General features: G+C 36.9%; 1 protein-coding gene and 1 long non-coding RNA gene across 3 annotated transcripts in view; one reads left to right on the top strand and one right to left on the bottom strand.

Annotated features, from left to right (window-relative positions):
• Positions 1 to 27,877, bottom strand: part of LOC120234048 (zona pellucida binding protein) — a 111,347-nt gene that overhangs the window by 57,612 nt on the left and 25,858 nt on the right. For both annotated transcript variants that reach the window (XR_005528970.1, XM_039235668.1), the window contains exons 5-6: positions 21,029 to 21,247; positions 4,510 to 4,586 (exon numbers count right to left, since the gene is read on the bottom strand). Coding sequence is in view for 1 of the 2 variants with exons in the window: in XM_039235668.1 (XP_039091599.1) it covers positions 4,510 to 4,586; positions 21,029 to 21,247 (296 nt within the window). In the remaining variant the exon portion in view is untranslated. The remainder of the gene's footprint in view (positions 1 to 4,509; positions 4,587 to 21,028; positions 21,248 to 27,877) is intronic.
• LOC120234049 lies at positions 387 to 5,864 on the top strand. Its single transcript, XR_005528971.1, has 2 exons — positions 387 to 467; positions 5,641 to 5,864. It is a non-coding gene; the product is annotated as an uncharacterized LOC120234049 (long non-coding RNA).

Genomic DNA, 27,877 nt, shown 5'->3' with positions numbered 1-27,877 from the left:
CCAGTTACACGAGTCCACCCTTACCAGGGAGGGTACATTTCAAGATCCCCAGTGGATGCCTGAACTGTGGATATTACTCAACCCTGCACGTACCATGTTCTGTGCTATACATATATTCCTACGGTAGAGCTGAGTTTATAAATTATATCACTTACTGTGATTAACAACAACTATAAAATAGAACAATTATAATAATGTGCTATTACACAAGTTATGTGAAAGTAGTCTCTTTATCGGTCTCTTACAATATCTTACTGCACTGTCCTTGCCCTCTTCTTTTTCTTGGGATGATGTGAGATGATATAAAAGCCTACGTGAGGAGATGCAGTGAGGTGAACAATGCAGGCACTGTGACACAGCACTGGACCACAACTGACCTACTGACAAGCATGAGAGGGAAGATCATGTTTTGGGGCCATAGTTGACCACCGGTAACTGAAGCCATGGACAGTGAAACCGCAGACATGGTAAGACAACTGTATAAAATAAGTAAGGGGTTACTCTGGTCACAACACCACACCGTAGAGTTGAAAGTTGCTAAGACAGTACATCTTAAAATTCTCATCACACATACACACAAAATTAGCAGCTCTGTGTGGTTATAGGTGTTAATTTAGTGTCATAACAATACTGCAATATACACATACATCAAATAACTTTGTTGCGTACCTAAAACTAACAGCGGTATGGTGTTATATGTCAATTATATCTCAATATAAATAAATAGATAAAATGAAACTCTGAAAATATACTCAACGAATGAAAAAGAAAAAGGGGAATGAAATTACAGAAGTAAGGGGAAATAAGGAAACAATAGTAAAATAATAGGCATAGATCCAACATACATTGGATCAATAATTACATTAAATTTTTCTGGAATCAATTATTCCAATTAAAGATTATTTTATTGAGAAGAAAGGGGTCAATTACATGTTGTCTACAAGACCCATACATTTTAAATATAAAGACAGATAATTGAAAGTAAATGGTTAGAAACATATATCCCTTACAAACAGGAAGCATAAGAAGACTGAATTAATAATGTTAATCTTAGATAAAATTTGACAGCAAGGGTGAAAGGGGAATTTTATAAGGATAAAAGAACAAACTGCAGTTTTTAGTTTAAAGGTGTTGCGTGTCTTCTGCTAAATCTATAATGAAGATATGTGGGTTTTTTCAGTAAAGGCAGAATTAGTATTTAACACAATTGAACTAGAAATGGAAAAGGAGCCTCCTTGATCTGGTAAATGGCATCTATGAAAATTTGGAGCTAACAGCTTAATTAATTAGTGAAAGACTAAATGCTTTCCCCCTGACATCAGGAAAAATAAAAGGATATCTACTCTTACCACAACTACCCAACCTCATACTGCAAATTCCAGCCATTCAAACAGGATCAGTAAAGAAACAAAAGGCATAAAAGTCAGGAAATAGCAAAACAAAACAAAACAAAACAAAACAAAGCAGTCTCCATTTGCATATGACACAGTGGTTTACATAGAAAATCCTAAGTAATCTTTAAAGTAACTACTATAGCATATGAATTTAACAAGGTGGCAAATATGATACGCAAATACAGGACATGCAAACATCTACTGAAAACTGAAACTGACTAATGAGTTTTTTAAATAATCCATTTAAGACAGTACCAAAAAACCCCCTGCACAATACTCAGGAATAAATTTAGCAGAAAACATGCAAGGCATTTAAACCAGAAACTGCCAAAAAAAAAAAAAAAAGTGAATTTTTAAAACCTAAATAAATTAACATGATGAGATATTGGAAAACTTCTTATTATTAAAATTTCACTTCTCACCAACTGACCAGCAGATACATGGCAACTCCAATCAGAATCTGGGGCCTTTTTCACTTGTTTTTAGAAATTTGACTCGTTGATTTAAATTTTTTAGAAATAGGGATGCCTGAGTGGCTCAGCCAGCTGAGCATCCAACTATGGCTCCAGTCATGATCTTGGGGTTTCTGAGCTGGAGCCCCGCATCAGCTCACTGCTGTCAGCGCCGAGCTGCTTCGGATCCTCTGTCCCCCTTTCTCTACATCCTCCCCCCACGGGTGCTGTATCTCGATTGAGTGTCCAACTTTCGCTCAGGTCGTGATCTCACAGACCGTGGGTTCGAGTCCTGCATCGGGCTCTGTGCTAACAGCTAGTTCAGAGCCTGGAACCTGCTTCGGATTCTGTGTCTCCCTCTCTCTCTGACCCTCCCCTGCTCATGCTGTCTCTCTCTCTCTCTCTCTCTCTCTCTCAGAAATAAATAAAACATTAAAAAATTTTTTTAGATAAATAAATAAATAAAACATTAAAAAATAAAATTTTGGGAAATACAAAAGACCTAGAAAATACAGAATGATGTTGAAGAGGAACCAAGATAAAATACTTATACTATCTGACATCAGATTTGCTGTAACAGTACAGTAATGAAGAAAGTAAGGCACTGACCCAGGATTAACAAACACATCAATACAAGAGAACAGTGGAAAAACATAGTGCATCTAAGAAGAAACAGAACATATTTGGATCAAATCTTCAAAGAACTACATAGATAGATAGATCTTCACTGCAGCAAATAGGACCAGATAAGTCTGAATTTACCATAGTCTGGGGAAAATTTCAAGTTACTTAGATCTTGCTAAGTTCAAAGAAGTGTATTTAGTAATAAATTAAGAAGCTAATACAAAATGAAAAGGCCCTAAAATTGAAAACTGAATGAAATGAACACTAAAGCAGATAACATTAAATAATTTTTTAGATCTGTAAACGAAAGGCCCCAGAATGCCTCTTTGGAAATACTCTGGCCTGGAAATTCTGAATTCTTCTTTTTTCTTTTAAGTTTATTTATTTAATTTTTGAGAGAGAAAGAGAGAGAGACAGCATTAGATGGGGAGGGGCAGAGAGAGGGAGATACAGAATTCAAAGCAGACTCCATGCTCCGAGCTTCAGCACAGCACAGCAGGGCTCAAACTCATGGACCATGAGATCATTACCTGAGCTGAAGTTGGACCCTCAATGGACTGAGCCACCAGGTGCCACTGAATTCTTTTTATTACTATGCTGACCATTATAGTGTTACTACACTACCATCAAGCCAGAAAAGCACCAGTCTTCATTCTGACATAATAAGCAAAAGGAGGCATTTTTACATCCAGAAAAGAAAAAAAAGAAGGGCAACAGCAAGGAGGACAGAAGACAAAAAAGGAAGCAAAGAGACAGATGAATAGCAAAAAAAAAAAAAAAAAAGGTATCCAAATGAAAGGAAAAGTCACAGGGCAGAATGTTCCAGGGGCACCTTATTCAACCAAGTAACATTCTAAAGGCACAAAAAGAGTTAATAGGATTGCAGACCTTTCTTACAAGCTTCATGGATTGCAGAATTTGATTTCTTCTGTTTCCATTTAAAAAGTAGAAATAAAATTGACTCAATGTTAAATGACATAAGTAAACTACAAATGGGCACCGCCATGAGGTCACCCTGAAGAAAAATAATAAAATGTGTCCGTTTCCTTCCCTACTCCTAATGTCCAGGCTTGAACACACATTCCCACTCCATCACCAAAGAAATGAAGGTCTATGAGACTATAAAAGTTTGAAGACTGGTAGAAGTCTAAAAGATGTGTTAAAAACTTAATACTCGTTAGCACAGCGCTCATGGTTAAGAAATAAGATTCCAAAAATAAGACTGACTGCTCCCTGTTCCTGGTGCCCATAATTTAACACCTATTTTCAAAAGTAAAGTTAAAAAAAATTTTCCCCTAGGTGAAAGATAACCTCTAAGGAAAAATTTTAAATGGAAACACTTGAAAACGTATAGATCGATGACGTAGCTCTATTATTTCAGGAGGCTTACTGTAGGCACAAATTAAGAAATCATCAATCAATTTCACTGGGCAAAAGTAACAGATATTGACCTGAATATGCAATACCTGTACCTTGAACAGGACATTTTTACAACCATCCTAATGTAAATAATTTTATATCCTAAGTATTCAAAAATATCACCTTTTTACAAAGTGCTTATGATCACTGCAGAGGTAGCCACAGGAAAACACTTTTGTACGTTATTGAGCACGGAGTATGATGTGAAAGAGAAAATACCTGCCTGGAGTTTCAGCATAATTTTTATCCTGAGCACTGAGAGAATTCTACTTGATTAGTAACTATAATTACATACACATACTAATATACATATAAACAGTATATATAACATACTAACATACATATATAGACATATGTACTAATTACATGAACAACAAATAAGGCCAAATAAATGGAAAAATAATCTTTCGTAATATATTCGTAAGATGCTAAATCTTATGCATTTCATAAAAATTATAACTCTATTAAGTTCTTGGCATTTATTATTTGAAGTTTTACTTTTATTGTTGAATTTCCCAAGTGTGAGGTTGGATTTGATATGTTGTATCAACAGCTAAAAGTCTTACTTACACACTGAGCATGTTCATTGTTTTCTCTGTCTCCAGCCTCACATAACATACCTTAGACAGTCTTTTGGAAGATTCACAATTACGATCTGCACATGGCTTAGGTCCTTTTTCAGTGTCTAGAGATGAAACTGAGAAAATATATTATATTTTATCATGGGCCCAAAATACTATCTCACAATATTAAAATTGGCTTTTGAAATATAAAGCATTATTTATCTAATACTTCTCTTCCACTAGTAATTAAGCAATTTTCCTAATGTTAAACTACTCCTTTCAGCTACAAACCTAAGCCAAAGAGTTGTTTAATATAAATCAGGAAAACCTCACTATTATACTGATCCTAAAAATTAATAATAATGATAGTAACAATAATAACCATGCCTTATCATCACAATAAAGATTAGAGCAGAAATGTATGAAATAAAGGACAGAAAAAGCCTCACCCAACTAAGAGTTGCTCCTTTGAAAAGTAAACAAAACTGACAACCCTTTAGGAAAACTAACCAAGGAAAAAAGGAATGTCCCAAACCAACAAAATTATAAATAAAAAAGGAGGCACTATCACCGATAATATGGAAATTTAAAGGATCATTGAGAGACTATGAGTAACTATATATTATTTGACTGTATAACAGGGAAGATATAAAAACTTGCAGACATAAAAGCCAAAGGAGGAATAAGACAAAGAGGCCTTAAAAGGGTTCCTTAAATAATCTTTCTAAATTATCTCATTAACCTAATTACCAGGGTTCTAAAATCCTCAATCACTTTACTATTGACCAAGATACACAAAGTCTGATTTCTACCCCTAGGTCTATCACTAACAAACACAGGCATATTATTTAATGCCTCCTTGAGACTTCTGCTCTCTGCTCTGTAAAACAACAGGCTAATTATGATTTTGCCATTCTTCCTAGTTGTAAAAGTATGATTTAAAATATAAATATGTCAATCTTAATAATCTAAGCTCTTCTGTAAATGAAGCGATCATGACTACTGTACTTTCTTCAAATTATCACATGCTACCCATTAGCCATTCTAGAATGTTTCCCAAATATACTCTGTGTTGTGTATATACATGACTTTACGTTGCTATATTATATGGAATTCTTTCAACACACCAATAGTTTTTCATGGACCTCCTTAACTGTTTATCTCCTAATGACATCTCTACTTTCACAGCAGCCACAGAACACCTGGAATTTCTGCCAGAGTATTTGCTGCACTACTGTTACGTGAACATCATCCTTTAAGTAGAATCTGACCTTCCTGAAGAAAGATCCCTGCTCAATATGACTGACTTTGCCTGATACGTTATGTAAAATATGTTGGATGGATAAGTAGCGATATGAAGATAATAAAATTGACCACAGAAGTATTAATAAATGCAGAATACACTAGTAGAATACTGGGAAATCATTATTTCAGTATTTTTTTAATTTTTATTTTTTTAAGTTTATTTAGTTTAATCATTACAATTAAGAGAGAGCACGCATGCACAGCAGAGGGGTGGAGAGAGAGAATCCCAAGCAGCCTCCATGTTGTCAGGGCTGAGCCCAACGCAGTGCTAGATCTCACAAACTGCAAGATCATGACCTGAGCTGAAATCAAGAGTTAAATATTTATCCGAATGAGCCACCCAGGCATCCCTTCAGTATTCTTTTTTAATATCTCCCCAAACCAGTACACATTATGAACTTTTTCTGTTGCCATCTGAATTAGTATCATAAAGTATTATCAAATATCATAAAAAAGACAAAGCATATCAGCGTGATTGTATAAAATCAAGCAGAATAAGATGTTTAAACTGAAGCAGACCTCCAAACAGGGCTGTAGATTTGGAGGGAAAAAAAAGTATTTTTATGGACTATTTTTACCTTAAATCCTTTTAAAATGACACCATCCTAAAATTGGACCCAGAAAATGTAAAATTTCTAAATTTATATATCAAAAATACACAATGAAATTAAAGAAAGCATTTTCGAAAATATTTAAAATATTATTCACCCAAGGCAATGCTTTTGAAACTACAGCTCATGGAGTAATTCAGAAGATGATAGACCTGAATCTACCAATTTATCATATGATTATGAGATCAGATCATCATGAAGATATATAATTTTATTTTTCTTTATTTAATGTTTATTTATTTTTGAGAGAGAGAGTGAGAGAGAGCGTGTCTGAAGGCTCCAGGCTCTGAGCTGAGCAGTCAGCACAGAGCCCAATGTGGGGCTTGAACTCACAAACTGTGAGATCTTGACCTGAGCCAAAGTCAGATGCTTAACTGACTAAGCCACCCAGGTGCCCCCCACAATTTTATTTTTAATTTAAATCCTGATAAAAGTTTCAGGCAAATTTAAAAAATCCATTAAAATCTATTTATCAAGCTAAAGCAAAATTGTTGGAAATAGTAACACAGAATCAACAGAAATTATCCAGTCTTCAGCATCAGTCAGTACAGACAGTGATTAATCAAGTCACTAACATCTAGAACATTTAAGTTAAAATCCATTACTAAAGATAGTAAGGGCTAACAGGCAGTAGAGTCCCCTCCACCATGTCAGATAAACCATATAACACTCACATTCTCTAGATCAGTTCACTTCATTAATTCTCTGGATCTGAGAGAGCACAATTTCTTCCTGAACTCCTGCCTCCTATGATACACTGCTTTACTTAGGCTGGATGGCTAGCCTCTTGATGTATGAAACTATGCACCCTGTTTTGTTTTTTTAGATTAAACTTTCTATAAAATGAAAAAATGATAAAGACATAAATGGTATCAGTAATATGGTGAATTAGGATACTTCAAGCCATGTCCCACCACAGAAATGCTGACAAAAATAACCCAAAATAGAGTCAAGGTTTCCTGAAACTCTGGAAAATAGCTGCATTTTGACAATGGAAAGAATTCAAATGGTTCTCTGGTTTTTTAATCAATGGTCTCTGAATCACTGATTCAAAAAAGCCCGAATTAACGGAAGCTGACTTAAGCACAGCACTGAAGGAATCTCTCATGAGAACACAAGCTAACATCAAGCTAAATACAGGAGACAAGAGAGACCACACACAACAATGAATACAGTCTTTAGAGAAGTGATTTTAGAGAAGTCACTAAACCAGCAACCACCCCCCACACGAACAATGACAACAGGCACAAAAAGAGGTGGAAGAAGCTGGTTTCATGAGAACTACCTGTAAGAATATTAAAAAGGTACAGTTTTCAAAATAAAAAATTACAAGGAATGAAAGAAAGAGGAGAGTATGAACCATTCAGCAAAACAAACTATCCCTGAGGAAGCACAGACATTTTAATTGCTAGACAGAGACTCTGTAACAACTGGCTTACATCTACTGTAAAAGCTAAAGGAAATAATGAACGACAACAAAAAGGAAAATGATTTCTCAACAAATATATCATATTAATAAAGTAAAAGGTTATATAAAAAGAAACCAAACAGAAATTCTGGAACAATTATAACCAAAATGAAGAACTCATACAGGTTTTCAATTGATCTTGTGAAAGAAAGAACTTGTGAATTTGAGGACTGGTAAACTGAAATTATCCAGTTAGAAAAGCAGGAAGAAGCAGGAAAAGAATAAAGGACTAAGAGACCTGTTGGACATCAGGTATACCAACATAAGCATAATGGGGGCCATGACTGAGGAAAAGAAAAGAAAAGAAAAAGACTGGAAGAACATTTGAAAAAATAATAGCCAAAAATGTCCCAATCTGATAAAAGATATGAATCAACATAGTCAAAAAGATCATGGAATTATTGTAGGATATGTGCAAGAAATTCAACAATGAAAGAGATTATAACCAAACTGTCAAAAATCAAAGAGATAATCTTGAAAGCAGAAGAAAGAGAGAGAGGAAAATAAAAGGAAAAACAAGCAACTTGTCACTTCCTTCAAGTCCATAAAAAGATTAACAGCAGGTTTCTTGTAGAAAACCATGGAGGTCAAAAGGCAGTGAGATAACATATTTAAAGTATTAAAAGAAAAAAAGCTTTCAACCCAGAATCCTGTGTCTCAAAAATGAGCATTCAGAAATGAAAAAGAGTAAAATTTTCCAAACACAGTGTTTGAGACGTTAGATAGTAGCAGGACAACACAGAACAATTTGATGCTATACAAAGAAATAAATAACAGTTGTAAAGTTAACTACCCAGGTAAAAGGCAATATTGCTGTATTTTTATTTTTTAACTCCACTTTTTCCATGTATATGATTAAAAAGAAAATACAGAAGATAATAATCATAAACCTATGTCAATGGAAAACAACATATATAAAAATGCAATCACTGAGAATACCATAGAGAGGAAGGAACAAACTATTCTGGAGTAAAGTTTTGGTACGCTGTTCACACTAGGCTAACATTAATCCAAACTATATAGTTACATATTCAAGATGTTAATTGCAAACCTCAGGGTGGCTACCAAGAAAATAACTAGAATATATTCAGAAAAGGAAATGAGAATAAAATCAAAATGATATAGTCAATTAAACAGAAGACAAATCATTAACAGAAGCACTAAGAAACAAAAAGATCTGAGAGAACTTCTGGTTTACAGTCCACCATGAAAGAAACGTGGATGCTGTCACTCCCATCCTCTTAAGAGGTAAACAAACTGAAACTCACAAACTCTTCTTTGATTCATCAAATCAGTAAGGTCTCTGGGAAGACCGCTCTCCACAAAACTAGAGAAAACAGGGTGGATACAGAGAATGACTGCTTACCCGGAGAAGTCCCCAAGCCAGAGGCTGCCACGGGAGCTAGTACCAGTAAGAAAACTGTAATTTAGAATCTGTTGAAGGCTCACAGTGAGCAAACTCAAGTCTTAGAAACTTTAGGGTAATTCCATCTTACAGAGACCTCCACACGTTCACAATTTTAGCCCTCCATTCATCCCAAGAGGTTCTCGTGTAAAACGTCTTCCTCTTGAAGATGAGGAAAAAAATCAGAGTAGATGTGGATAAAGTAAAAATTCTGTATAAACAAATGGAAATATTGTTGAAGAGACAGGAAACTAAAAAGCAGTTGTGGAGCTGATAAGTGTGAGAACTGAAGTGTATAACTAATTTGAAGGCAGATTTGATCAGGCAAAAGAAACAAATTAGCCAACCTAAAAACAAAACATTAGAAATTATCAAATCTGAGGAAAAGAATAAAACTTAGGGACAGTGATCAGAACCCAAGATAACTTCTGAACAATATCAAATGGACCAAAATGTACACCGTGGGCATCCCAGAAGGAAAAGAAAGTGACAGAGAAATCATTTTAATAAACAGTGGCTTAAAACTTGCCAAATTTGGTGAATCATGAATATAAAATCTAAGAAGTTCAACAAATACCAAGTAAGGTAAACTCAAAAAGACTTACAGATGACACATTATAATGAAGCCTCTCAAAGACAAAGAATCATGAAAGCAGGAAGAGAGAAGCAACCTGTCACATACAAAGGATCATCAATAAGGTGATGAGCAGATTTCCCATAAAAAATGTTAAAGGTCACGGGCTGATGTAATCAAAGTGCTAAAAACTGTTTTTTTAAAATGTCAACCAAGAATCCTACAACACACAAAACTGCCTTTCAAGAGTAAGGAAGGAATTAAGACCTTCCCAGATAAACAAAAGCTGAGGGACTCTGTTACCACTAGTTCTGCCCTCCAGGAAATGCTCAAGAGAGTCCTGCAAGGTGAAAGGGAAGGACATGAGATAGTCATTCAAAGCCATATGAATTAAGATCTCAATAAAGGAAAATATATGAATCATGGTAAAAGCTGCTATTATTGTAAGACTACAGTAACATTTACATGATGTAAGAAGATATTTAAAAACAGCCTAAAGGTAGTATGACTGTAACTTTGGTTTGTAACTTCATATTTACTTTCTATACAATTTGAGAGACTAAATTCACTTAAAGTAATTATTATTAATAGTTTACATTTTGGCTCAATTTATAAAGTCGTAATTTTATGACATCAACAACTGAAAGGGTTGGGAACAGAACTGCTAAAGGAGAGTTTCCAGACGTTACTGAAGTTATGCTGGTATAAATTCAAGTGAGCATTTTGACACTCGGATATTAAACGTTAGCCCCTGTTTTGACAACAAAGAAAATACCTATAGAACATACACAAAAGAAAATAAAGAACGCTTTAAACATTTAAGTACAAAAAGTCAACTACACACAAAAGAAGACTATAATTGGGGCACCTGGGTGGCTCAGTTGGTTGAGCATCTGATTCTTGATCATGGCTCAGGTCATGATCTCTTGGTTTGTGAGACTGAGCCCTGCTTCAGGCTCTGTGCTGACAGCGTGGGATTTTCTCCCTCTCTCTCTGCCCCTACCACACTTGTGCATGTGCTCTCTCTCTCTCTCAAAATAAATAAACTTAAAAAAAATAAAAGACTGTCATGAAGGAAAGGAGGAACAAAACCACTAGAGAGCAAATAGAAAATGAGTAGCAACATGGTAGAAGTAAAGCCTGTACTATTGGTAATCACTTTAAACGTAAATGAATTAAACTCTTAACTCAAAAAACAGGGATTGACGGAATGAATTAAAAAAGCCATAATCCAATTATGTGCTGTCTACAAAAGACTCACTTTAGATACAAAAACACAAGTGCACTGAAAGTGGAAGGACAGAAAATGATATCCCATGCAAACAGTAACAAAAAGAGAGCAGGTGACTATACAAATATGAGACAAAATAAGCTTGAAATAAAAAAGAGCATAAAATAACATGAAATATTATTCAGTCTGAAAAGGGAGGGAAATTCTGACATATGTTACAATGTGAATCAACTGTGAGGACTTCATACCAAATGAAATAAGCCAGTAACAAAAAGGAAATGACTGTATGATTCCACTTATGTGGGATAATTAAAATCACTAGAAAGCAGAATGATGGATGCCTGGGGCTGCGAAGAGAATAGGGGACTTTATTTAATGAGGATAAAGAATCTGTTTTCAATGATGAAAAGGGTTTTGGAGATGGATGGTGACGACTATGACACAAAACCATGAAAGTATTTAATTAATACCACTTACCTGTGTATTTGAAATAGTTAAGGTAAATTCTATGTTATGTGTATTTGGTCACAATAAAAAACAGAAACTACTTGTAAAAAGTATTAAACCAACCTTGCCTTCAGGAACCATGCAAACAAGAGGATAGAGTGAGTAAATCTAAGTACTGAACGAAAAACTGCCACCAAATGAAAAGGCTGAATCCATGCAATTATCCTTCAAAACTGAAGGAGAAAAAAAGACTTTCTCAGATAAACCAAACTTGAGAAAATCTGTCACTAGAAACGCTGCCTTGCAAGAAATGTTAAAAGATGTTCTTCACAGAGAAGGAGAACAACATATGTCCCAAACTTGCATCTAAATACATATCATTAGAAGAAGTAAAATGAAGGTAACCTTCAATCTATTTTTCATTTTCAGTTGATCTAACAGACAATAGCTTGTTCCAAATAATATGAGCACGGTATACTGGATTAAAGCTTAGGGATAATAAGGTACACAACAGTGTTGTTGTAAGGGAAGAGAGAACAAATTTGGGAATTCTGTGATAAAAAAAAAACCTGAATCATCCATATGCTCAATTAAAAGCAGAGAATGCAGGAAAAGTAAACACAAGAAAAGAAACAAAGACAAGGGGACAAAGGGCAGCAAACCCAAAACAGTAAAAAATGTGGTAGATCTCAATCCAACCCCAGCAAAGCCGATTCTAAGAGTCAACAGTCTAAATATACCAATTAAGAGACAGACTGTTGGAATGAATTTCCAAAAAAAAAAAAAACAAAAAAACACACAAAAAACCTAATTATGTCTCAACTTCAAGAAACCCACTTTAAACACAAAGACACTGGGAGATTAAGATTAAAGGGTTAGGGGAAGACATACACACAAACACAAATCAAAAGAAAGCTGGGACAGTAATATTAATTTTCACTGTAAACAAACCAGACATCAGGAAAGGAAAAATGATCAAAAGTAAGGTGATTATATATGATAGATGTATCAATTTTCCAAGAAGGCACACAATCCTTAAGGAGTACAAGCCTAGTAACATAGTGTGTAGATATGTGAGGCCAAACTTAATGAAACCACAAGGTCAATGGAGCAATCCTTTGACGGATGGCCACTTCAAAAATGAAGATGGGCACTTCAACAACTCTCGATCAGTCTCTGACAAATCCAGAAGGTAAAATACCAGTAACAACACAGTGGACCTGAAGAGCAACATCAATCAAATGGATCCAACTGACAATTACAAGGCACCTCATCCGACAGGGGAATGCAAATTCTTCTTGAGCTCACACGGACCATTCACCATGACAGACCGCATTCCGGACCACTGAACACATTTTGAAAAATGTTTTGAAAGAGGAACGACACAATGCACGCTCTCAGGCTGCAACGGAATTAAACGAGAAATACGTGATAGAAAGAGAGCTGGTAGATTCCTGCACATTAAACCACAGACCAATATATACCACATGAATAAACGAAGTCCCAAGATAAATTTTAAAATATCCTCAACCAAATGAAAGTAAATAGACAGACAACTTATCAAAATTTGTAGGATACAGTAAAAGCAATACTTAGAGAAAAATTTATAGTACTAAACTCAAACACCAGAAAAGAGGAACAATTTAAATTAAATAATTAAAGTTTCCATCTTAAGGACACCAAAAAAAGTACAAATTCAATCAGAAGAACAGAAATATAAAAATTGGAATCTGCACTTGTGATGAATACCAGGTGTTGCATGGAATTGTTGAATCACTATATTGTACAACTGAAACTAATACTACACATCATATGTTAACTAACTGGAATTTAAATAAAAACATTTAAAAAATGAAAATTAGAAAAAAATTTTTAAAACACTGAGTCACTGGTATCTATAATAACATTCAGGGGAAATAAAAAAGCAAAAAAAAAAAAAACAAAAAACCCAAAAACCAGAAACCAATAAAATTAAAAACAGAAAACCAGCAGAGAACATCTGTAATCAAAAATAGCAGAAAGAAGGAAACAATACAAAATAGAACAGGTATCAACAAAATAGAGAACAGAAAAACAATAAAATCAAGGAAAATAAAAAAAGTGAGTTCCTTGCAAAGATCTACAATACTCATGAACACCTAAGCAAAGACAAAAAAATTAAAGAAGGGACATTACTACCTATCTACCTTTCATAAATAAAAAGGATAAGAGAGTATTATGTATAACTCTATGCAAAAATATGATAACCTAGACAAAACAAATAGAAATATAAACCACCTAAACCGAGTCACAAAGAAATATAAAATATAAATAAGCATATAATAACAAGAAAACATCAAATGAGTGATTAACAACCTCCCAATAAAGAAAAACCTAGGAATCAATGGCTTCAGTGTGTTTTCTATCAAGCGTAATTAAAAAAAATTCTCAATCTCTCCTGAAAGAATAGAAAAGGGACACTTCCTACTTAATTTCATGAAGCCAACATTACCCTGATACCAAAGCCAGAAAAGGACATCACAAGAAAACTCTGGGCAAATTTATGAATGCGAACATTCTCCACAATATAGTAATGAACAAATCCTAGTAGCATACTAAAGGAATATATACCCTGACCAAGTGGGATGTATCCCAGGAATGCAAAAAGATAGTTCACTATATGGAAATCAAAAATTATAATACATGCATTCATGAAGGGGTTTAAAAAAAAGGATCATCTCATTTGAGAAAGAAGAAACATTTGACAAAATTCGACATGGCTTCATGATAAATACACTCAATAAACTAGGAATTGAAAGGAACTGCTTCAACTTGATGAACTTTCACGAAGAGCCCACGGCTAATATTATACTCAATAGTGTCAGATGTAACCTTTCCCCCCGGGATTACAAGCAATTCAAGGATGTTCACGTGTGCCACATCTAATAAGCAGTGTACTGGATAGTCTAGCAACATCAATTTGGCAAGAAAAAGAGATAAAAGTTGTACAAATTGAAAACCAAGGAGCAAAGGTATTGTTACCCTCATGTAACGTTATCTTCTATACAGAAAAAGCTAAAAATTCCAAGCATAGACAGACACACACACACACACACACACACACACACACACACACACACACACACCAGTTGCTTAGCTAACAAATTAATTCAACCAGGACGCAGGAAACCCACAAAAATTAGTGAATTTCTACATACTAGCAATGAACAATGTAAAAAAAAAGTACAAAATGCACTCACAGTGGCATCAAAAAGAATAAATAAATACATAGTGATAAATCCATCAAGAGGTGCAATACTGGAAATACTGAAGAGTACAAAACACTGCTGAAAGAAATGAAAGAAATCTGCTATGATCTCAATATGTGTATTTTATCCCCCAAGTTCGTATCTTGAAATCCAAATGCCCAATGTGAAGACATTAGGAGGTGGGGGTCTTTGGGAGGTGCTTAGGCCATGAGAGTAGTGCCTTCACGTATGGAGTCACTAGTACTCTTGCAGAAGTCACTCCAGAGAGATCCCGGGCTCCTCCTGCTATATGAGAACAGAATGAGAAGTCTGCAAACCTGAAAAGCTTCCTCCCTGAACACGCTGGCACCCTGATCTCAGAATTCCAGTTTCCAAAAATGTGAGAAATAAATTTCCATTGTTTATAAGCTACCCAGTCCGTGGTACTTTGTTACAGCAGCTCAAGGGTCTAACACAAAGTCCTAAATAAATGGAAAGCTATCCTGTTTTCACAGAATGGAAGACTTAATACTGTTAAGGTGTTAATACTATCTAAAGCTACCTACAGGTTCAGTGCATTCCCTGTCAAAACCCTAATGGCCTTATCTGGCAAAAATGGAAAGCTAGACGCTAAAAGCCATGGAACTGCAACTGACTTCAACTAGACAAAGCAATGTTGAAAGAAGAACGAAAGTGGAGGACTCTCATTTCCAAATTTCAAATCTCACTACAAAGTGCCATCAAAGCCTTGTATCAGAACGGTGTGGGGCCGGGGGCGGGGGGGGCGCCTGGGTGGCTCAGTCAGTTGAACATCCGACTTCGGCTCAGGTCACAATCTCACAGTGCATGAGTTCAAGCCCTGCGTCAGGCTCGCTGCTGTCAGCGCACAGCCCACTTTCGATCCTCTGTCCCCATTCTCTGCCCCTACCACGGTCACTCTCTCTCTCTCAAAAGTAAACATTAAAAACAAAACAAAACAAAAACAGTCTGGTTCCGGTAAAGGACAGACGTACACAACAATGATGTGGAAGAGTCCAGGAGTAAACCCATGTATCTGTGGCTGGCTGGCTTTCAACAAGGGTGCCATAGCAATGCGATGGGGGAGACCAGAGTCTCTTCAAAAAATGGCGCCGGGACAACTGAACATCCACACTTAAGTGAAGACTGGACCCATATTTCACAGTATATAAAAAATATTTACTGAATATGTATCTTCTGCATTTAGCAAAAGGTAAAATTTCAAAATTCTTGAAAGCAAACAAAGGAGTATACATCAACAAAAAGATCAACCAGCAACATAACATTATACTTCAAGGAACAAGAAAAAATGAAAGTAAAAACCTTGTCCTCACGTTAGAAGAAAGGAAATAATAAAAATTAAAAGAGATATCTTCTTTGGAGTAATGTCTAGTCATCCCTTCTGCCCATCTTTTGGATTGAATTATTTTGTTTTGGGTGTTGAATTTTACAAGTTCTTTACAAATTTTGGATACTAACACCTTATCAGATATATCAGATATCAGATGTCATATATCATATATATGGCAAATATATTCTCCCATTCTGTAGGTTGCCTTTTAGTTTTCTGTTGATTGTTTCTTTCACTGAGCAGAAAGTTTATATTTTGATGTAGTCTCAATGGTTCATTTTTGCTTTTGTTTCCCTCGCCTCAGCAGACACATTTTGAAAGAAGTTATTACGATAGTCAATGTCAATAAAGTTACTGCCTATGTTCTCTTTTAGGATTTCTATGGTTTAAGGTCTCACTATTAGGTATTTAATCCATTTTGAATTTATTTTTGTGTATACTGTAAGAAAGTGGTCCTGTTTCATTCTTTTGCCTGTAGCTGTCCAATTTTCCCAACACCATTTGTTGAAGAGACTTTTTCCCATTGGATATTCTTTCCCTCTATATTGACGATTAATTGACCATATTTCCAGATTTTCTATTCTGTCCTAGTGATCTATGTATCTATTTTTGTGCCGATACCAAACTGTTTTGATCCCTAGTGCTTTGTAATGTAACTTGAAGTCTGGAATTGTGATGCCTCCAGCTTTGCCTTTCTTTTTCAAGATTGCTTTGGCTACTCGGGGTCTTTTGTGGTTCCACACAAATTTAAGGATTATATGTTCCAGTTCTATGAAAAATGCTGTTGATATTTTGATAGGGATTGTATTAAAAGTGTAGACTGTTTTGAACAGTATAGACATTTTAATAATATTTGTTCTTCCAATCCAGAGGGGAAGTGGGTGGGGGGATGGGTTAAATAGGTGACTGGGATTAAGGAGTGCGCTTGTCATGATGAGCAGTGGGTGATACACGGAAGTGTTGAATTACTAGATTGTATACCTGAAATTAATATAACACTGTGCGTTAACTACCTGGAATTGAAATAAAAGCTTAAAAGAAATTAAAGCTGAAATAAATGGAATAGGGAACAGGAAAAATAAAACTAGTTATTAACAAAAAAAAGAGCTGGTTCTCTGAATTTTTTTTCATGTGTACTTACTTTTGAGAGAGAGAGAGCGCATGATCAGGGGAGGGACAGAGAGAGAGAGAGGGAGACACAATCCAAAGCAGGCTCCAAGCTCTGTGCTGTCAGCACAGAGCCCAACGTGGGGCTCAAACTCGCAAGCAGTGAGATCATGACCTGAGCCAAAGTCAGACACTTAACTGACTGAGCCACCCAGGTGCCCGAGGTTCTTTGAAAAAATAAAGAAAATGGATAACCTTTAGCTAGATAAGCAAGAAAAAAGACAAGACCCAAATAAATAAAATTATGAATGAGGAGACATTACAACTGATACCAAAGAAATACAAAGATCATTAAAGGTGGCTATGAATAACTATATACCACAAACTGGACAACCTAGAATAAATGGATCCATTCTTAAAAACATATAGCCCACCAGGACTGAATCATGAGGAAACAGCAAATCTGAACAGATCAATAGCAAGTAGAGACTGAATCTGTCACCAAAACGTCCCCAAATAGAGAAATATCAGGACCAGATAGCTTCACTGGTAAATTCTGCCCACTGTTTTTAAAAACCAATGTCAATCCTTCTCAAACTCTTAAAAAACTGAAGAAAAGGTAACATGCCAAACCTCATTTTACATGGCCATTGTTATCCCTGATACCAAAGCCAGATGAAGACACTACAAGAAAAAAAACGATTGACCAATATCCCTGATGAATACAGAAGGAGAGATGCTCAAGAAAACACTGGCAGACCAACTTCAATAGCACATTAAAAACTTCATACCCCATGATCAAGCAGGGGTCATCCCTGGGATGCAAGGATGGTTCAACATATGCAAATTAACAAGTATGATGCATCACATTAATAGAATGAGAAATAAAATCCTATGATTATCCCAACAGATGCAAAAGTATCTGACAAACTTCAATAGCCATTCACAATAAAAACTCCTAACAATTCAGGTATGGAAGGAAAGTGCTCCAACATAGTAAAAGCCTACAGCTAACATCATACTCAATGGTAAAAGGTTGAAAAGTTTTTCTCTAGGATCAGGAACAAGACAAGGATGCCTACGCTCACCCTTCCCACATATAATAACAGTATTACAAGTCCTAACCCAAACAATCAGGCAAGAAAAGGCATCTGAGAAACAAAAGGCATCTGAATCAAAAGGAATGAGTAAAACTGTCTCAGTCTGCAGGTAATGTGATCTTACATATATAAAATGCAAAAGACTCCACCAAAAAAATTGTTAGACCTAATAAATGAATTCAGAAATGCTGCAAAACACAAAATCGACATACAAATATCAGCTGCATTTCTATACAGTAACAACAAATTTCTTTAAAAGAAATAAAGAAAACAATGCCACTCATAATATCAAAGACAACAAGATACTTAGGAGTAAATTTAAACAGTAAGGTAAACAGATCTGTATACTGAAAACAGTAAGATATTGATAAGGAAACTGAGGACTCACAAATAAGTAGAAAGATATCCCAGGTTCAGAATTTAAAAAGAATCTACCTTGTTAAAATGTCCATACAACCCACAGCCATCTATGGGGTCAATACAATCTCTATCAAGGTTCCATGAGCATTTTTCACAGAAATATAAAAATAAATCCTAAATTCTTTTGGGACCACAAAAAAATCCTGAGTAGCTAATGTGTTTCTGAGAAAGAAACAAACTGGAGGCATTACACTTTCTAACTTCAATGTATATTACAAAGGTATAGTAATCAAAAGAGTATGGTACTGACATAAAACCAGACACAGATCTGTGGGACAGAAAATAAACTCATGCATATACAGTCAGAGGAGCCAAGAATACTCAATGGAGAACAGGCACTTTCTACAATAAACTGTACCAGGAAAACCAAACAGTCACACACGAGAGAATTAAACTGGACTCTCACACCAATCACAACAATTAAATTGAACTGGATTAAAGATCGAAATGTAAGACTTAAAGTATAAAATCCCTAGGAGAGAACATACAAAAAAGCTTCTTGACCTTGAACATGCCAGTGACTTTATGAATGTGACAGCCACAGCACAGCAATGAAAACAAACACAAAACGTGTGGACTTACATTAAAAATCGAAAACTTCTTCACAGTAAAGGAAACTATTGTGTGTGTCTAAGTACATATCTACACAGACACGATGGAATAGCATTTATCCATGAAAATGAAAGTAATTCTACCATCTGCAATGAAATGGATGGACCTTGAGGGCACTGTGCTGAGTGAAATTAAGTCAGACGGAGAACGACAAATAACCTTCGTCTCACTTACACGTGAAATCCACAAAAACCACTCATGGGAACAGAGAACTGATTGGTGGTGGATGCTAGGTGAGAGGATAGGGCCTGAAGGACATGGATGAAGGCAGACAAAAGTCACAAACTCCTAGTTAGGAGATGAATAAGCACATGGATAGAATACAGGGCATGGCTGAGTGTAGTTAACAATAATGTACATTGAAAATTGCTAAAAGAGTAGATTTTAAAAGTTCTCACCACAAAAAAAAAAATACCATAAAATAAATCATAACCATGTGAGATGACAGTAATGATTACGATGATTACGATGGTAATCATTTTGTAATGTATGTGTATATCAAGTCCTTATGCTCTACTCCCTAAACTTACATAATGTTATATGTCAATTTATTTCAGTAAAGCTGAAAAGAAAAAAATTGGACGAAGGACTTGAATAAACTTTTCTCCAGAAAAGAATACACACAAATGACCAGCAAGCACATGAAAAGGGGTTCAACATCATTAGTCCTTAGAGAAATGCCTATCCAGCCCACAGGGCCTTGTTTCTATTACCATCTTTTTTCTTTTATGGGTTCAACTACACTCCCAAGGCTTTCTAAAGACTATTAAATGCCTAATAATAGCGCTTATCAAATACCCTGGCTCAAAGACCTCATGACTCATGAATGCTAACAGCAGGTCCTTGAAGAGCTGAAGAAAGCGTCTAATCGTGATACTTTGTCTCAGCAGCTGCAGAGAAACTCTCGCAGTTTCTGGAGGAGAAAAGCAGTGAAGAAGAGACAAGACAGCGACAATGGGGTTGACCTTCTCTTGTTCTTTTCCTGTAAAGCGTCACACCTCTCAACTGTGTCTAAAACTTTAATCCTAGACGTCTGAGAGAGAGAGACAGAGAGAGAGAGAGAGAAAATAAAATGGAGAAATAAATGGGTGTGTACAAACACCGGCAGGAGAGGAATCAAGATCAAGGGCAGAGCAAGGAAGAAAGAAAGGAAAACGACAAGCAGTATCATCTAAGATGGAAAGGGGACGGGGCCCTACTGCCGTGGGGACCCAATAAAATACATGGACACTTATTCCAAAGGGCCCATTCATAAAGAGGACCTTTATAAATATACATGTAGGTATAAAACAATTCCGTTTTCCAGAAAATACCGGGCCTCCACTCTGTGTTACTAGGAAAAGCACTGTAAGCTGTTAGAACCGCCCCTCTGGTCTATAATGTTAACTCATCTTATTGCCTTTAGCTGCTTTTTACAAATTAAATCTTTGTAGTTAAATATCAAGACAGACATTTCCTTATACTAAATTCCATTCCCTAATAAATTACCATAGTGAGGTTTAGTTATCTGAGAGTGCAAAACTTTGAAGTATGTGAATCAGTAGAATTTTATTTGGGGGCCTATCAGAACTCAGTCAAAGTAGAGAACACAAAAAGTATTCAGATCTATATATAACGTTTACATTCTAAAAATGCTGCTGGTAATTCACCTGTCTTTAAAATTTGCTATTCGTTTTCTTTAAAGCACTAGGTTTACTTACCTGAAAATGTAAAGAACAATTCATTTTGCAAACCAGCTCTTTGCATTTTAACACGATGGCATTCAGACTTCAGTAAAGAAACTTCACATGAAAGGTCAAGGACCAGTTTGCTTAAAATCTGAAGAAGTTTCTTCTCAAAAGAAATATTATAGATACTATTGCAGGGGGCTGCATGGTATCGAGCCGTGAACTGGTAATAATAATGAGGCTCACGATAAGCTGTAAAAAATGAAACAGAATAACGTGAAAGTGGTTATTTAAACAATTCAAATGTATTGCAACTACTCAAGAGAAATCATTACTTGGAATAAGTTCATAGTATTTTTATATCCACCCTGGGGAAACTGAGGGATTCAGGGGTTATATGTCACATGCCCAGTGCCTATGGTCTCAAAACTGAGATTCTAACCAAGAAGCTTACCTCAGACCCCACTATATTATTCATCCTCAAACTTAGGAATGAAATTTCTCTTAATATTCATCTTAGAATAAACTATAGTTGTATAATTACCAGCTATGTGCAAAAATTAGTATGTTTCTCATAAATCTACCAGTTTTACTGAGTTCTATTACAGTATCCGAAACTGGGAACATTTTTCCTGTCCATTTCAATATATAACTGAAATGATACAAGAATATAAAGGTGAGAAGAAATCCATAGTAATATATATATTCTGTATCCACATCCTCTGACACACTGAACTCAAAATCAAAATCAACAATTAAAATCCATCAAACACAGCTCGGAGCCTGGGGCCTGCTTTGGATTTTGTGTCTCCCTTTCTCTCTGCCCTTCCCCTGCTCACGCTCTGTCTCTCCCTCTCTCTCAAAAATAAATAAACATTAAAAAAAATTGGGGGGGGGGACGCCTGGGTGGCTCAGTTGGTTGGGCATCCGACTTCGGCTTAGGTCATGATCTCACAGTTCATGGGTTCGAGAGTCACGTCGGGCTCTGTGCTGACAGCATGGAGCCTAGAGCCTGCTTCAGATTCTGTGTCTCCCTCTCTCTGTGCCCCTCCCCCTCTCATTCTCTCTGTCTCTCTCTCAAAAATAAACACTGAAAATTTTTTAAAAATATATTTTTAAATAAAATAAAATCCATCAAACGTCTGAAAACAAAATACTACTAAATAACCGATGGTACAACCATTAAAATTATTATGAAAACAATTATAGAGGGAGGACATGACAGCTGGAGAAACGGTATAAGACTAGGTCCCAGTGAAAAATAATGTAAATTATTTTTAAAACAAAACCATTTATAATCTCTGCAAATGGTCCTAATGCAAGCAGAAAGAGATATGGGCTCCCGGAGAAAGACAGACAGACAAAGCTTCCGGGACGCGTGAAAAGTCCTTCTAGGCCCTGTGGGTTAGGAGAGATCTAACAGCCACCTCCAGGCCGGGACACAGCCTACTGACTGCTGAGGGAGCATCGGGAAAGGGGACACCCGGCAAACACCCCCCACCCGACAAGGTGAGAAATGTGCGACTTTCCTGGGGCGCCCTTGGCTGCCCAAGGACAAAGGAAAGGGAAACACCAATTTAACTGATAACAGACCAGTTATGCAGGACAGGAGTCTCCATCAGTTTACAAATATCTTAGTAAATGACAAGAAAAAAGGCAATCTTATCAGTAGCCCAACTTTCAGAAACCCACAGACTCTGGTTCCTGGGGCCCTGACGTCACCCTCCGCTCCACAGTGATGTGGGAACAAAGACTAGAAGGAAATGCTAAATAAAATTAACTTCTTCATGACCCATTGCCAACTATTTTATATTTGGCAAATGTTATATATATTTGTCAACAGTACAGCCCATTGCCAAATATCTGAGATGGGCAGAGGAAAACATTCCTCCAACCAGCTCCTGAGTATCTTGTCCTAACATTACCGCCTTTCCAGAGGGAAACAGCCTTAGCGCTGGGACAGCGAGGCCTCGGGGATGCTGTGAGCCCTCACATCCCCTCGTCAGCACATCAAGGTCCTTCTGGAGGCCTCCCTCTGCCTTTACCTCCCCCGACTCCACAGTGTACATCCAGTCCCTCCTCCCAAGCCCAGTGCGGCTCTCTCTGCCCGCGGGTCCTGTCCCCGGGCTCTCATAAAATCGCCTTTTTGCACCAAAGACGTCTTCAAGAACTCTTCTCGGCCGTCAGCTCCGAACCCCCATAACTCCAAAACCGCATCAATATCAGGGACAAGAAATCAGTGATAAAACTCCTGGTGCTAGAAAGGTCTGTCAACTATCTCAATTAATTATGAGCGGATGGCACTTGAGCCGCATTTATTCCATCACCACCTTTTAAAAGCATCTGTGCTAAAACGTCAAAGCTGAAAAATAGCTAAGAGATCGAGTCCAAAGCCATTCATTTTGTGGGCCTGTACGCTATTGCGCAGGGAATGCCAAGTGAGTTAAACACACTTTTGGGTGAGAGTAGGGGAGATGAGGCACACCAAAGAGGTGAAATGACATTTGCCTGCCATCACAATCCTAGACCAACCGACGGGCTGGCGGCCGAGGCACAGGCTGGGGAGGAAGAAGCGTGTGTACAAACCAGGTCAGGCTAAGTATTTTGTGGTTCGAAACAGAGTCGGAAAATATTCATAAACTATTATCTACTATTCTTTTCTGATGACAGAAATACTGTTTGTGGAAAGACAAACAAAAAGTTTGTACACAAACCAAAATAAACCCATGAGAACTCCCAGTGTGGACTCAGAAGCGAATTCCGATCTGCTGCACATGCTGGAGCTACCTTTACAGGATCGAAAGGCCCCCAAACTCTCAGATTCTGGACCCACCAGAGCCAGAGAACTGAAGAGGCCGCTGGCCCCAGTGACTTATCCCTTCGCAGGGACTCTGTCACCTTAAGATGACCTCCACCTCGTCCCAAGCTGCGCTCCCATTGTGCAAGCTCTTGGTGACATGTCCTTGCCCTGAGCTCACAGCTTCCCTGGTTCTGGGAGACTCTGCTTAGGGAAAGATCCCCAGTGTTCTCCTTATTGTTGCTGGTAAACTCCTTCCTTTTCCTATTCCTGACTCAGTTGTGCCTTTGGGCTCAACACCCGCCAAGAGGGGAACCGAGTTTTGGGTGACATTAGGGCAAGGAGAAAAGTGAAAAGACATTTATTCCAAACCATCTACTAACAGTCAGTAAGAACAAGGAGAGACGAGGGTGGCAAACCCCGACCTTCTCCCTCCCTCCCCTCTGGGCCCTCGCTGCCCTTGACTGCCCTGGGCCAGTTCACAGTGTGAGGGGGCCACAGCTGGAGCGGCAAACCAAGGGGTCCGGGGCAGGACCGCGAAGCTCCTAGAGCAGGGAGGCACTCACGTGTCCCCACCCCAGCTCCAGACTGCAGGTCGATGTGAGGATTTGCAGGGGGGTGGGGGCGAGGAGCAGGCTGGAGAGCAGAGAGCTCAGAATCTCCTCTCCAAGGAACAGGCATCACCGGAGATGAAGCGCTGGGAAGCTCAGACCTCAGGTAGTCTCAAAACCCCAGGAGGTCTGGAGAAAGATGGTGGGGAGGCGACTCACAGATTCCCCTGAGTGACAGGTGAACTGCAGACTTCCTCGGCCGTTAGGGAGCAGCTCTGGAAAGGTCAGCTGCGAGGCGCAATGCTCAGGTCAGAAAACAATCCCCAAAACTGACCAGGGGAATATCCCCTCAAAGGAAGGCATATATAACTGGATCGGCCTTCAGGGGAATCTATGCCCAGGGCACTGCTGAAAACCAACTGCTGCGCTTCCTAAAACAAACCAGGGGCTGGGGTGAGGGGCTTCACATGATGGTGGGTGAGTGAGGAGCGAATGTCATGGAAATGATCTAGGCACCTGCTACACAAATAAGCATGAACTAATTACCACAAGCCTGGGGAGGGAGAGGTGTGGGTCAGTGTCTAGAGTTCCAAGCTATCTAAAAAGTCCAGGTTCTGAAAAAAATTTCAGTCAAGCAAGGAAACAGGAAAGTATGACTCATGTACTGGAAGAAAGTAGTAAATTGTAACCACTTGTGAGAATGATCAGATGTGGGATTTAAAAGATAAAGATTTCGGAGCATCCATTATGAATATGAAAATAACGAAAGGAAATTATGATTAAAGAAGGAAGCTATAATGAGAATCTCACATCAAATAAAGAATACCTGTAAAGTCTGAAATTATACAAAATGAGCCAAGTGCACATTCTGCAGTTGAAAAATGGAAACACTGAAAGGAAAAATGGACTCAGGGGCTCAAGAGTAGATTGTGATCAGGCAGAAGAAGGAATCCGCTAAAAGCAGTTCTTCAGACTGAAAGAACACGACCATGGTCAGTAACCTGAATCCACACCAAAAACAAAATGCTCTGGTAAAAGTCACTATGTCATTACGAAGACGGCTTACGTGCATATTTCTTCTCCTTTTTTTCCCTTTTACTGACAGAAAAAGCAATTGTGTAAAGGATGTGCATCTATGTCCCACTGGCCCCTATACTGGGACATAGAAATGACCACAGGTGGTAACCTAAATACATGGGAACAAATGAAGAGAACCACAAATGATCAACAAAAAGGCTAATAAGCTATAAACCTACAAACACATACTTGCTCTCCTTTCTATTTTTAGCTTCTCAGAAAAACATAAAACTATACAAAATAATTACTATAGTTAGCTGTATAACATTTATAGATATAACATGTATATATTAGTACCACAAAAAGCAGAGAAAATGAATGTGTGTATGTGTACATATGTAAGAGTAACTTCTCTGCATCTCACTGGAATTTAGTATAAATGTCAAGCTAACTATGATAGGTTAAGATGTATGTGGTGATCCACAGAACAGTCAATAAGGAAATAACTCACAAATATAAAGTGAAAAATTGGTAATTAAATTTCTACATTCAAAATTATTCTCTTAATTCAAAAGAACGTGAAATACCGGAACACACATGAAGCAAAAAATAAAACAGCAGAGTATATCTAGTGATATAAAAATGGCATTAAATGTGAAGGAATGATACTATCTAGTCTTTGGGACACCTGAGGGCTCAGTAGGTTAAGCATCGGACTTCGGCTCAGGTCCACGAGTTCGAGCCCCGCATCAGGCTCTGTGCTGACAGCTCAGAGCCTGGAGCTTGCTTCAGATTCTGTGTCTCCCCCTCTCTCTGTGCTCCTCCCCCACTCATGTTCTGTCTCTCTCAAAAATAAATAAAAACATTGAAAATATTAAAAAAAATAAACGATACTATCTAGTCTCTTCACAGAGACTGTGAAACTGGATTGAATAAGCAGTATCAACTATCTGGTGGCTACATGAGACACATTTTACATAAAAAAAATACAAACAGATTGAAAGTAGTAACGTGAAAGATGATATACCACGCATACAGCAAACACAAGAAAGCAGAAGTGGCTATACAATTATCAGGTAAGAGAGACTTTAAAAGAAACAAACAAAAAAGGAACACTTTACTAAAAGGGACCATCTCTCAGTAAGACAGAACCATGATAAACATAGACACACCTAAGAACAAAGCACCAACATGAAACAAAAACTGACCAAGGAAAAAAAGAAATAGACAACAATTTAGTTGGGGACTTCAACACCCCACTTACAATAATAGATAAAACAACTAGACAGGAGATCAACAAAGAAATGGAAGGCCTGGGTAGTGTCATGAACAAACAGACCTAACAAGTGTCTGCAGATTCCACCCAAAACAGCAGAATACACAATCTTCTCCAGTGCTCATGGCACACACTCAAATACGCAAAGATGTTGCAGATTCTACGCTACACATCTCAATAAACTTAGAAGGACTGAAATATCAAGTATTTTCTCTGACTAAAATGGAATAAAATTAGAATAACAGAGAAAAATTTGAGAAACTTACAACGATACGGAAATTAAACAATAGCATCCTAAACAACCAATATGTCAAATAAGGAAATCAAAAGAGCAATTAGAAAATACTGATATAAATTAAAATAAAGACAAAACCTATGGGATGCAATTAAAGCAGTACTTAGCAGTGTGTGTGTATGTGTGTGTGTTTGTGTGTATACATATAATGTGCCTTTAACACAAAAGAAAGATCTCAAACCAATAATCTAACCTTTAACCTTATGGCACTGGGAAAAAAAGAGAAAACTAAACCTAAAAAAAGCAGAAGGAAGAAAATAATTATTATTAAAATAATAAAATTTATAGCAGAGAAAAATGATATGGCAAATAGAAAAACAATAGAAACAATGAAACAAAATCTAGTTTCTTGAAATCAACAAAACTGATAAACCTTTAGCTACAGTAATCAAGAAAAATAAAGATTTAAATTCTCAAAATCAGAAATGAAAAAATCAGCATTATTGCAGAATTATTCTGACCTTACAAAATAAAAAAGAATTAAAAAAGGGACACTATGAACAACTGTATGCCAATAATTAGCTTAGTCAAAATAGGAAAATCCTAGAAAGACACAAACTATTAAAACTGACTCAATAAAAACACAGAATATCTAAACAGAACTACAAAAAGGGAATTAGTAATCAATATATATACATATACATACATACATACATGAACATACATATATAAAGAAAAACCAAAGTCCAGGTGTCTTTACTCAAGAATTCTAGAAGGTATTTAAAAGAAATGTTAACAATTTTTAATAGACTCCTCCAAAATCAGAAGAGGAAGAAAAACTTCCCAACTCAAACTATGAGGCTACTATTACCATGATAGCAAAACCACACAAAAGAGATATCGCAAGAAAACTACAGACCAATGTCTTATGAATATAAATGCCAAGAACTTTTAACAAAACACTAGCAAACTGAATCCTGCAGCCTAGTGAAAGAATTATACATCA

This window comes from Hyaena hyaena, unplaced genomic scaffold, assembly GCF_003009895.1.
Source record: "Hyaena hyaena isolate Hyena2069 unplaced genomic scaffold, ASM300989v1 scaffold_101, whole genome shotgun sequence".
Lineage (NCBI taxonomy): Eukaryota > Metazoa > Chordata > Mammalia > Carnivora > Hyaenidae > Hyaena > Hyaena hyaena.
Note: the sequence above shows the minus strand (reverse complement) of the source record. Positions and strands in the feature narration are given on the sequence as shown.